The sequence below is a fragment of the Catharus ustulatus genome, chromosome Z (assembly GCF_009819885.2).
Source record: "Catharus ustulatus isolate bCatUst1 chromosome Z, bCatUst1.pri.v2, whole genome shotgun sequence".
Classification (NCBI taxonomy): Eukaryota; Metazoa; Chordata; class Aves; order Passeriformes; family Turdidae; genus Catharus; species Catharus ustulatus.
The window spans coordinates 8,995,918-9,007,496 of NC_046262.2; the positions used below are offsets into that span (position 1 = coordinate 8,995,918).

The 11,579-nt window shown below is 54.6% G+C and overlaps 1 protein-coding gene across 1 annotated transcript; it reads right to left on the reverse strand.

Annotated features, from left to right (window-relative positions):
- Window positions 1-1,294: 1,294 nt before the first annotated feature.
- FANCG (FA complementation group G) lies at window positions 1,295-11,530 on the reverse strand. Its single transcript, XM_033085618.1, has 14 exons — window positions 10,927-11,530; window positions 10,742-10,823; window positions 9,159-9,290; window positions 8,165-8,358; window positions 7,396-7,549; window positions 6,106-6,236; window positions 5,611-5,757; window positions 4,708-4,868; window positions 4,413-4,479; window positions 3,629-3,963; window positions 3,424-3,479; window positions 2,721-2,858; window positions 1,795-1,927; window positions 1,295-1,532 (listed from the first exon to the last, which is right to left on the reverse strand). The coding sequence occupies exons 1-14, from the start codon at window positions 11,047-11,049 to the stop codon at window positions 1,415-1,417; spliced, it is 1,971 nt and encodes a 656-aa protein (XP_032941509.1). The 5' UTR covers window positions 11,050-11,530; the 3' UTR covers window positions 1,295-1,414.
- Between the last annotated feature and the right edge of the window lie 49 nt (window positions 11,531-11,579).

Consider the following 11,579-nt stretch of genomic DNA (forward strand, 5'->3'; position numbering starts at 1 on the left):
TCAGAGCAGCCTCGTTGGTGCTCGTGGTCAGGGAATGGCCCGGCCCTTATGGAGGGTCCGGTCCCGCCCCTGGCCCGGGCACGAGCACCGCTCACCGGACCACGCTGCTCAGGGTTCCGTCCCGCCGGCCTCGAACGCTGCCCGGGATACAGGGACAGCCACAGCTTCTCTGGGCAATCTCTGCAGGGCCTCAGCACCCTCACAGGGAGGAATTTTTTCCTAATACTGCATCTAATCCTTCCCTCTGTTAGTTTAAAACCGTTACCGCTCATCCAGTCACTATGTCATTGTCTAAAAGTCCCTCTCCAGTGCTGCTGGAGCCTCTTGAAGGCATGGAGATTGTGGAGCCTTTTCCAGTCTGAACAATTCCAGCTCTCTCAGCCTTTCCTCCCAGCAGAGATCTTCTGTCCCTCTGAGCATTTTTGTGTCTCCCCTCTGGGCTCACTCCTGTGCAGGACCCCAGCTCTGGGTGCAGTGCTCCAGGTGGGTCTCAGCAGAGCAGAGCAGAGGGGCAGAATCCCCTCCCTGCCCTGCTGCCCACGGGGCTCTGGATGTAGCTCAGGATATGCCAAGGTCTTTTTCTGAAGGAATTGCAGAACAAAGTCCACCCAAAGCCCCTCTCTGTCCCTCCAGCATTCAGAGGCGGCTGCAGCAGCTCCTACCTTGCACTCTTCCATAGTTCTGTCACAATCCCTTTCCTCTCTGCTCACTCCTTTGCCTTGCAGCTCCCAAGGACCCTTTCCCTCTGGTGGGATGCAAGGTGTGCCAAAGGCTCGGGTAATGGGTCAGGGGACCTTCCTTATCAAAAAAGCTCCAGCAGACACAGGGCTGGGACATGTGCTCCTTGACCCCTGAGGGTGAGGGGCCTGGAGCTATGGCATTGGCAGAGACCCTCAGGGACACAGGGGACACACAGCTGTGGGTCTGGACCCTGCTGCTGTCTCTGGCTAGTGCAGCATTGTGAAATTCAGACCTCAGAGGCATGTGCTTCAGACAAAGCCCCTTCTCTGGGCTCCAAACCACACTCGCCCAGCAAAAAGCCAGTAGACAAAGCACAAATAGGACAGAGCACCAGCTCCCCGGAGCCCCAGTGCACAGGGCACAGAGGATGAAGGTATCTCTGACCTTGATCTCTCACACATCCAGAGCACACAGCCCATGGGTTCCCAGTACCTGGGGGCAGGGTCAAGGCCATGACTGCAACATTTCATTCTGGAAAAAGAGCATGGAAAAAACCAAAGCTAAACAGAGCTGAGGTTTTTTTTATTAAAAAATGAGATTTATTCTGTTTCAGTCCTTTGGGAATCCAGCTTTATTACAGAGTAATTCTAAGTCTTGAAGGAGTCCTTAAAGGCCTTGTTGGCAGCCAAGTGCAGGGAGACCTCAGCAGATGGGTATGGGTGGCATGATGAGGTCAGCTTGAGGTGTCCTGGGCTGCTGCCCTGAGGTAATCCTGTATGCTTCTGGCAAGAGGTTCACTGTGAGGGAACATTGCCTGCTTCAGGCACGAAACCAGGTACAAAGGGAGGGGCCTGGAAAAGAAGGAAAGATGGCAGCAGGGAGGACTGCAGCATTCCTTTGCCATGCCCTAAGACATTTGTTCAGCAGGTCCCCCTGCTCTACCTGCAGCCTTTGCCCTCCCCATTTTGGCTCCCTGTCAGCTCTTCTGAGCCCCAGCCTGTGGCCCCTTGGAGCAGTCATCAGGGGAAGCTCCTTAGACACCTAAACTGCCCTCACAGCCTCACAGACAGTTTGCACTGCTGGATGTGAGATCTCACCCATCCCTCTACACACCTTCCCTGCCCTTGCTGCTGCCCATCCTCCCCAGGGCAGCTCTGGGAGAACTTCTGCCACTGAGCAGCCGCCTCCTGCTTTCGGTTCAGCTTCCACAAGGCCTGCACCAGGAAGGAGGCAGCAGCTGGGTCACCTGCAAGACAGGAGGAAGGATCAGAGAAGGAGCAGGTCCTCACCACTGCCGTGGGTTGCAGGGTATTACACAAGAGGCTCAGAAGCCAGACGAGGGCAATGAGTGTGAGGAGAGCCGTGTAATGGGGAAGAGGCCATCCTGGCTGTGTCACAGGCTTTAATTAACCCCAGGGCTGGCAGCCAAGGCAGATGCCATCAGCCCTGTGGCACAGCCTGCCACACCTCTCCTTGGATACAGATCGGGTTTTCTTTGCAGGCACATCTGCACCCACGGCCAGGACTGGGACCAGCAGGTCTGGCAGATCCTGGTGAAGCTCACACTTTTTCAGCAAGTCAGAGCAGGAGAGAGCAGCCCTGTGAGCAGCACTAGCCATGCCTTGGCTGAGCTCAAGACACGAACGCTCCCTTTGCAGGCCTCTGTACTGCCAGGCACGGACATGCTGCTTCCTCAGATGAAGCACAACTCTATTCCTCTGTTCTGGGAAAGCAGACCTGTCTGGGAGAAAGTTGGCTGTACCAGGCTGGGGTTGAGGCAGCAAATTTCCAAGCTATCTGAGGGCACAGGTTTTTAGGGTTCTGATATACTCCTCTGACAAGAGTTTTGGTCTGTTTCTCCACGGCAGTGAGCTGACTAGGCCCAGAGAAGTATCTCTAGTATGCAACATTGCTAGTGGCCCTACTGTAGTCCTTGACTCCTGAATAAATCTGGTATAAGAGCTTCCAGCTGAAGACCGCAAAACAGCCCAGGACAAATTTGTGGAAATCCCTTGTGTTCCTCACCAAGATGAGCCTACCTGGCGAGAGCTGCAAACTGTACTGGAAATCCAACAGGGCTTGTTTGTGCCTCCCCAGCTCCAGGAACTGCGTACCTCGCCCAATGAGAGCGAGCCACCTGATCTTCTGGAGTACCTCCACTTCTGGCTGGAGATTCTCTGTCACAGGAAGACACACACACCTGAACACAGCATCCTCCAGAGGTTCTCTCCCTTGTTCTGAGCAGGCTCAGCCAGGTTAGCAGTCAGGACAGCATTTATTTGGGCTGCTCATCTTCCAGCTTCGGAGAAAAGCTCCGCCTCTCTGCCAGGCTGGAAGAGCTCAGGAGGCAGCAGAGGGGGAGACTGAAGAATGCCAAGAGCCCAGAATGTTACATGGCTGTGGTGAACTTAAGCAGCAGCCTGGTCTTTTGGCTGTCCCTCTGCACCACTGGCGTGTATCTTTCCCCAGAAACTGGATTGGAGAAGCTTTCCAGTTCACAGCCCATTTAACTCCTACCTAGATAGTGAAGAAGGAGGCAGAGCCAAAGAAAACTCTGCTCCAAAAAAAAACAGCCAGTGTCTTCAGAGGCTTCAGAGGCCCAGAGCTTTGCACCCTGGGACAACTGCCTCTTGCCAGAGTGGTGCTGGGCCCACCACCTTGTCTCTGTACCTGCTGCTGCCAAGCACACAAATCCTGACCCAGCCGAGACCCCACACAGGTCCCACCTGTGCAGTGTCTTACCTGTCTGTCTGACGCCAGACCCATGAAGCTGAACACGCAGGAGATCACTGAGGCACCTGTGGGTGGGACGCCAGAGGAGCTTTGGAGCCACTCCTGGGCTGTCAGGAGTGTCAAGTTGTCAGGGCAGCCCCAGTGCCATGCTGTGTTCTGCCCTGGCCCCACCTGCCTGCTGGGGAGGCCCCTTCTCCCAGCAAGGCTTTGTCACCTGCTGAACTGTGTTACAGCTTCCTTGCTCTCGCCTAGCTTGGCCCATGCCCAGCCCTGGTGCAGGTATCCAGCTGCTCTCCAGGCAAGGCAGCACAGGCTCTCCTTCTTCTGGGACAGTTCACTTTCCAGTTCTGCCCCTGGCAATGAGCACTCCGGCTGCTCCAGCCTCTCCTCCACTTGCAACACCCGTGGAATGAGGTCAGTCGTCCGGCTGATGACCTCCTCACACACAGTTATGGCATCCTGGTGCCTCCCAGCCTGCTCCAAGGCAGATGCTGCTTCCAGGAACACCTCTGGGATCCTGGGCACAGCTGAGTTACCATCCAGGGGCACCTGGGGAGCAAAGGTGACATCAGTGCTGCAGAAGTGCAGAGTTCTCAGCCAAGCAGAATGACTCTGTGCATACTGGGGACGTAGAGCTGCTGCCCAGCAAAGCTCACAGTCTCTGGAGCCTGGTGGAGCAGGGATGGAAAGCACTCACAGCTCACCAGAGTCAAGGCATCAAGTCCCTACTCTGGAAGTGAAGGACATCCAAAATCAGGCTGACAGCTGCTCCCCACGGGGAAGGGGAAGCTGTCTCTCCAAACAGCAATGGTAAATGCTCTCTGGTGTGAATCCAAAGGCAAGGCCACAGGATGGGGGTGCCGGCCCCCACCTCATTTCCTTCACATCTCAAACTAGACACTGAAGTCTGGAGTCCAGGGCTGATGCCTGGGCCCAACCCTTGGGACTGGTTTGGGTCCCTCCAAGTCACCATGGGAGCTCTTTTCCAGGACACCCACCTGCTGCTGCAGCCCTTCCCGGAGGAGAGACAGAAAATCCAGGTAATGTTCCACTGCATCAGCCACCCTGCAACAGGAACAGGACACGTGGTGGAAAGAGAAGTGCCATCAGCCAGGTGAAACCTGGACTGCCAGCCCACAGTCTCTCCCCCTGCACCGCACGCCCTGTTCACAATCTCCATGCTTTGGACAGACCAACAACAGCAGTACTGAACTGGACCATTTCCAGGAGCATAAGGAAAACTGCAGAGTCCAAACAAGCAGCATGTTGCAAGCAGACCAGAGGCACTGTTACCTCCCATCCTGGAGACACCGCTGTGCCAGAAGGTACTTCACTTCAGAGGGGTGGTGATGGCGAAGGAGAGAAGTGAGTACTGGGGTGTGGACAAGCAGCTCTGTTCGCATTAGGAAATATGGACTAGAGGAAGCATCTGATGGAGGGTTTTTTCCCAGAGCCTGTGAAACAGGAAGAAATATTATCAACACTACACTGGTCAAGTCTCAGGCAGCTGCATTTTTTTGTCCCTTCTGATATCTGGAGATGCACCCAGGCAAGCACAGCTACATTATTCTCACAGCCACTCCCAGCAAGAGCCGTCAGGATCACACAGGAAGAGGCAGTTGTCTGATCTCCTCATGGCACAAGGAGATTTGGCACAAGATCACCCAGATCATCTCAGGTTTTTAGTTCAAGGTGCTTTGAGCTGCCTGGAACACCATCTCCTATTGCAGCTACAGACCTAGTTAGACCATTTCTAAGGAGAGACTTTCCTCTCCTTTCTGTATATATCTGACAGTTTTCAAACAGCTGAAGAGATAATTCAGGATCTACTGCTGTGACCTACTCTCCCAGGTTCACACAGCTAATGCACACTGCCTCACTGCAGCCAAAATCTGCCCTTTAAGGCCTCTTTATTATTACATACTTTACTAAGAGATTGATACTTCTGACCTGAGAGTATTACCTCCCAAGCTACCATGAACATGAACTAGGGACTCAAGGTCTTGCCACATCCAAACATGGTGGTCAGCAGGAATTTCGGATTTCGCTGGACTCCTTCCTGCACACTTGCTATTTTGGGGACCCCTTCCAGGGTCAAACCCAGAAGGAATCCCCCCAGAGGAAGAAGCCTGCTTGAAGCTCTGTGCAGGCTCTGCTGGGTACAACTCGTTCCAGAACTACAGCAACCAGACAAACCTCGTAGAGCAGGGTCAGGGCTTGCAGCTCTGCATCAGTCTCTCCCAATTCATGGTACACTGCTGCCACGTGGAACAGAGCAGGGAGGCACTGGAAATCCACCTGGAGGGCCCATTTCAGGTGCTGAAGGGCTGTCTGAGGCTTGCCCTAGGTGGATGCGAAGACATGCATGTTGAAAGGACATTCTGCTGATGTCTTCACTGGTGGGATCCAGATTCTCTCTCTGCTCCCCCAAGAGATCCCCTCTAAGCAGGGCAGCAGTTCAGCCAAAGGCAGCTCTCCTCAGGTTAGTTTTTGAGCTTGTCTCTCTGCAGCAACATTTTGCAGTCAGCCAGAATCTTTGCATGGATTTTGCAGCCTGTCCAAGGAGGCTGGGGCCACACGGGCAATTTCTCAAGGCCTTTCCTCCCTGCAGAGGCCTTGGATCACACAGAGGCATTGTGAACATCAGCTTCCCCACCCCACAGCTGCCTTTCCCCTCTCTGCTGTCATTACCATTTGCTGAGCACAGCAGCCAAGGCAGGTGTAGATCTGGGCCAGGATCTTCTTGGAGCAGAATCCTCCTGAAGCTTCCCGGAGGAGGGAGAAGGCGGTGGGGAAGTTCCCAGCCTCCAGCTCCTGCAGCCCTAGGACAGACCCAACATCTTGGCTCTGTGGCTCACCTTCCTGTCCCACCTGGCCCCAAACAAGTGTGGGGCCCTTTTCTTCACAGTGTCATAGGGACTTGCCTTATCCCCTCCAAACCCAGCGACATGCAGCAGGATAGTGCCAATGCTGCCATCTTTGCTTTAATGGTTTTGCAAGAGAACCAGCCACTCAGTGGAAATGCCCAGCAGAAATAACAGCAGCTTCCAAGCTCAGGATGCCTCCTTTGGCCCAGAACAAGGACAGGGGTATGTGCTGGGCAGGTTTACCTCCACAACATCCACAATGACTGCAGTGCAGATAGGGAAGCACACACAGAAACTCGGAATTTTTCCATCTGAGTAATTTCCCAGCAGGATGCTTTGGGATATCAATTAATTAATATTTATCACAAGTGGTTATTTGCTTTCCCTTTAGTCTTCAGGTTTTCCTCTGAGGCTTCTCTCATATACCAGCACCACACTCACGTCTGCCACCTCCCTGCTGGAAGTGTTGGTGCCACCCTTGAGTATTTTGGCTCCAGCTCTGTGGGCCAGAGCTCCTGCCCTGCCTCTTACAGCAAGGCCCTGTGTGAGCCCAAGCACAGCAAGGCAGTGCTGCTTTAGAGCTGCTGGGGTTGTCAAAACAGTAAAGGAGAGAAAACAGACAGGATGGAACACAACAGCCAGAGGAGATCCACTGCCTGCTGTGACACCAGGCTACAAAGCCTCACAACAGCTTTGTGTGACTCTTGCAGCACTGATGGAATAATCCAATGGGAACAACGTGCTTGAAACAAGGCAGGTTCCAGAAGACAGACAGAAGAAAGGAAGGAAAATCTTCATAAGTCCCCTGCCAGCCTTCTGCTTTAAGGTCACTGCAAGGCCTAGACACCTCTCCTACAGTCACAGACAGGCAGAGAAGCCCTGGGGTAGTGCAGAGGAAGGATGGGCTGGGGAAAAGCAGGGAAGATTTCTGAATATGGAATGTAAAGGTTGAGACTCAGAGGCTCAGCCCAGACCCAACTCCAAAGGAACAATTCCAACAAAAAACCCCAAGGCCAGTTTGCTTGGGAAGAGAAACCAGGATAAGGGCAGGGAAAGTGGTCCTGGGACAGAGCAGCAGGAGACTGTGCTGGCATGAGTACCTGCCCCCACAAACCTTGCAGGAAGGCTGCTGCGGTGCAGAGGATTTCCTTCAAGTCCTTGGCACTTTGTACAAGGGGCAGGGAGGCCCCCTCAGGAGGCACCTGCCATGCCTTGATCATGGAGAGGAGTTTGTTCTGCCCTTCACTGCAGTGAGTTCCTCCTGGATCCTGTGAAGGCACAGAGGAGAAAGAGCAGGGAATGCTGAAGGGAAGCAGGAAACACTGGTCCAAAGGCACAGAGAAACCAGTCCCACCAAACCCAAGACTGGTCCCTGCAGACTGAGGAGCAATGTCCTACCATCTGTTCACTTCAGCTACAACCCCCTTACTGCAGTGATTTCTGCCTGGCCTGGGGCAGCACCTCCCCACCTCTGAGTGGAGTGCACCTTCAGGGCCTCCTGGCAGGCCACAGGAGGCTGTTGGGGTTCATTCAGAAAGATGGAACCCATCAGCAGCCTTTTGATCAGCAGGGAAGGTTCTGCGTCCCACTGCTCTTCCCTACAGAGTCTGCAAGTCCATCTGCAGCCCTCTTCCAGCCTGCCCAAGTCTCCTGTCTGACACACAGAGTCCAGGGCCCACACAGGCAGAATATTCTGGGATCCATTAACACTCTCAGGGCCATTAGGCTATGCTGGAATGCCAGGGGGAGGATTAGTCATGCTGACTGGGCAGCACTGATAGGTTCAGCTGTCCAAGTGCCACAACAACATTTTTCAGAGTGAGTTTTTATGACAAACATGGTATTTGTGCCAACTCGGCTGGCACCTGCCTGTGCCCACTTACCTCAGCAGTGCTCAGGAGATGGAAGAGGCCAGCAACACTTCCCAGCCGACTGGCTGCCAGCCACCAGGCCGCTTGCAGGGCCCCTAGGCGGTGCAGAGGTGCCTGCAGCTCCTCCACGGTTACCTCCTGCAGCACCTTTTCCCACAGTTCCTCTGTGCCAAGATCCTGTCCGCAGGCCCCACAAGCCTCCAGAACTGGAAAAAAAATCAACAAAAAACCCCCAAAACAATAACAAACAAACAAACCACAAAAAAGCCAAAACAAGTAAAAAGACCTAGAGCTGTGAGACAATGGGTTGGTGCCCTGTAACAGACACCCTAGATGCAAGAGGAAAAGAAAACCTCAAGCAAGCACAGGCTCCTCATAACAGTGGAAGGAATGAGGTTGCAGGGCTGGCCTGGCCTCAGCAGAATGGAAAACAAGCGCTAAGAACTGACAGCAGCACACTCAGGAGACAACAAAGCACAACGCAGAGCTAGACTCCAGTTCTGCTGAGCCCTCTTGAAGTCATTTGCCCTCAGGTAAGCATGTGCCAACACTGCAGATTCACCTCTGAACTGCAGCCTGTTTCAGTGAGTTTTCTTTGAAGCCAGAACACCATAATTAAAGAAAACACTAATTTTCTACCATCACTAAAACTTTGCTAGGGACTTGGCACCTCATACATGAAAAAATCTTGTTTCCCTTGAAACCTCCAGCCCATCCCTGCAGACAGCAGCAGGCAAGCAGCTGCACACTGTCCCTGGCCACATGCCACTCCACCTCCAGCCCTTACAGGCACAGCCTGGATATCTGCTCACAGTTCCCCCCATCTCCAGCTTCTCCAAGCACAACCAAGCGTGCCTGCCCACAGTTTCCAGATGGAGCCAGGTGTGTCTGCTCAGTTTCCCTCATCTCACAGTTCCTGCACCTCCAACCAGTCACCAAGTATCTCCAGAGCACAGAGAACTCTCCTCACCCCAAGAATTCCCCATACAAAGAACGACATTCTTACCCCTGAGGAGCCCCTGGCGTATTCCTTCTGCTTCTCCTTTGATGGCAGAGTCAGATGCACCCACAGTGAAAAGCAGGGTGTTGTAGAGGACAGTGAGTTCCAGAGGCAGGGCAGGGAGGGCAGCTGGCAGCCCTGTGGGCACAGCCAATCCAACAAGAAATTTAGCTGGCTAAGAATAAACAGCCATCCATGCTCAGGTAGCAATACATGGCTTGGTGACAAGAGAAGTGGCTTGGCAAGAAGTTTTTAGTGTCTGTGGTGTGATTTAGCCACCTGGGAACTGCAGTGCCCAGACAGACAGCATGTGTCAGCACGCCAGGTGCCAACACTGCTTTAGACATCCACTCCCCAGCTATCCAAATGCTGCAGTCCTCCAGGAGTTAGGCCTTCCAGCTCTCCCAGAAGAGCATCAACAGCCTACTCTGTTCCAATATACATCCACCCTTTCACACACTGTGTCTCCTTATCACAGAATCACAGAATGGGTAAGGCTGGAAGGGACAAGAGTGGCTCATCTGGTCCAACCTCCCTGCTCAAGCAGGGCCATCTTAGAGCACATGGCACAGGATTGCATCCAGATGGTTTCTGAGTATCTCCAGTGAGGGAGACTCCACAACCTCTCTGGGAAATTTGTTCCAATGTGCAATTACAAGGGTAAAGTTATTCTTCACGTTCAGGTGGAACTTCCTGTGCATCAGTTTCTGCCCACTGCCTCATGTCCCAGTGCTGGGCACCAGGAAGCAGAGCCTGGTCCATCTTCTGACACTTCCCTGCAGACACTGACAGACATTGATAACATCCCTTCTCAGTCACCTCTGCTCCACACTGAACATGCCCAGATTGCTCAGGCTTTCCTTGTAAGAAAGATGTTCCAGTCCCCTAATTATCCTCCTTTCTCTCTGCTGGACCTTCTCCAGGATCTTTGTGTCTCTTTTGCACTCAGGAGCTGAGAAAACTGGAAATAAGGCTGCCTCGCATTGGGCTTTCTTTGCACCACACCTATGTCCGGAAACCCAAAGCTCTGCCCAGCAAGTTAAGGTGAAGTCTGGGGCTGGGCAGTAGCCCTTTTGCTGGCCCAGGTCAGCAGGGGGAAACAGGGATCATTTCACCCCAGCTTATTTCCAGCACTGGGATACTGGAGCTGCTATCGGAGGAGTAATATTCATAAACTAAAACACAAGAAGCTCCACCTCAGCATGAGGAAGAGCTTTAAGCTGAGGATTGCAGAGTACTGCAACAGTTGCCCACGGAGGTCCTGGAATCTCTCTCTCTGGAGACATCCAAACGCCACCTGGACATGTTCCTGTGTCACCTGCTCCAGATGGCCCTGCCTTGCCAGGGGGGTTGGACTGGATGATCTCCAGAGGTCGCTTTCGACCCTGATGATTCTGTGACTGACTCCTGCGTGGGCCCCGTTCAGCACTGGGAACCATTTCACCCCGCCCCGTTCACGCGTTTGTTGCCAGCACCGGGATACCGGAGCAGCATCCCGGTGAACAGAGGTGTCGGGGAGCCAGCGCTTCCCCGCCCAGGCCCGGGACAGCAGCGGGAGGCGAAGGCGGGGCACGGCGGCCGCCACTCACCGCGGATGCTCAGGAGCAGCTCCCGGAACTCGTCTCGCTGCTGCCGCCGCACCTGCCGCGCCTCTCCGCCGCACCGCGCCGTCTGCAAGGGACGCACTTACCGCGGGCCCGGCTGCGGAGCGGCACCGGCGGCAGCCCCGCGGCTCGGGCAAGGGCGGAGGGGGAAGGAAGAGGATGTACCGCACCGTCCATCGCCCGACCAGCGCCTGGCTGTGGGCGGCCCAGGCCTGCAGGCAGCCCCGCTCTGGCTTCGGCTCCGGCTCCGTGCCCGGGTCCGACCTGCGCCGCCGCTTCATGGCCGCCGCCATCACCCGCCGCCGCTTTCCCGCCTTTGCCGCCGATTGGCGGGAACGGCCGTCACCAAGGCAACAGGGAAGCGCGGGGCCGAGGGGGCGCGCGCCGGGAAGGGGGAGGCCGCGGAGGGACAAACTTCATCGCAAGGCGAAGCGACCACTCACAGAATCAGCCACGGAACACCCCGAGCTGGAAGGGACCCATCAAGTCAGCGAGTCCAATCCCTTGCTCTGGGCAGAACCCCCACAAGAACCACACCACATCTTGAAACGCTGTCCAAACGTTTCTTGAACTCCGGCAGGCTTGTAGCTGTGACCCCTACCCTGGGGAGCCTGTTCCAGTGCCCGACTGCTCTCTTGGAGTGCCTTTTCCTAAACCTCGAGAGCCCTGGACCCCAGTTCAACCTAAACCTCTCCTGACAGAGTTCAGGTTGTTCCCTCGGGTCCTGTTGCTGGATTCCACAGAGAATGGATCAGTCACTAACCCTCCATTTTTCCTAAGGAGGAAATTGCAGATGAGGATCCAAACGAAGGAGACCCCACAC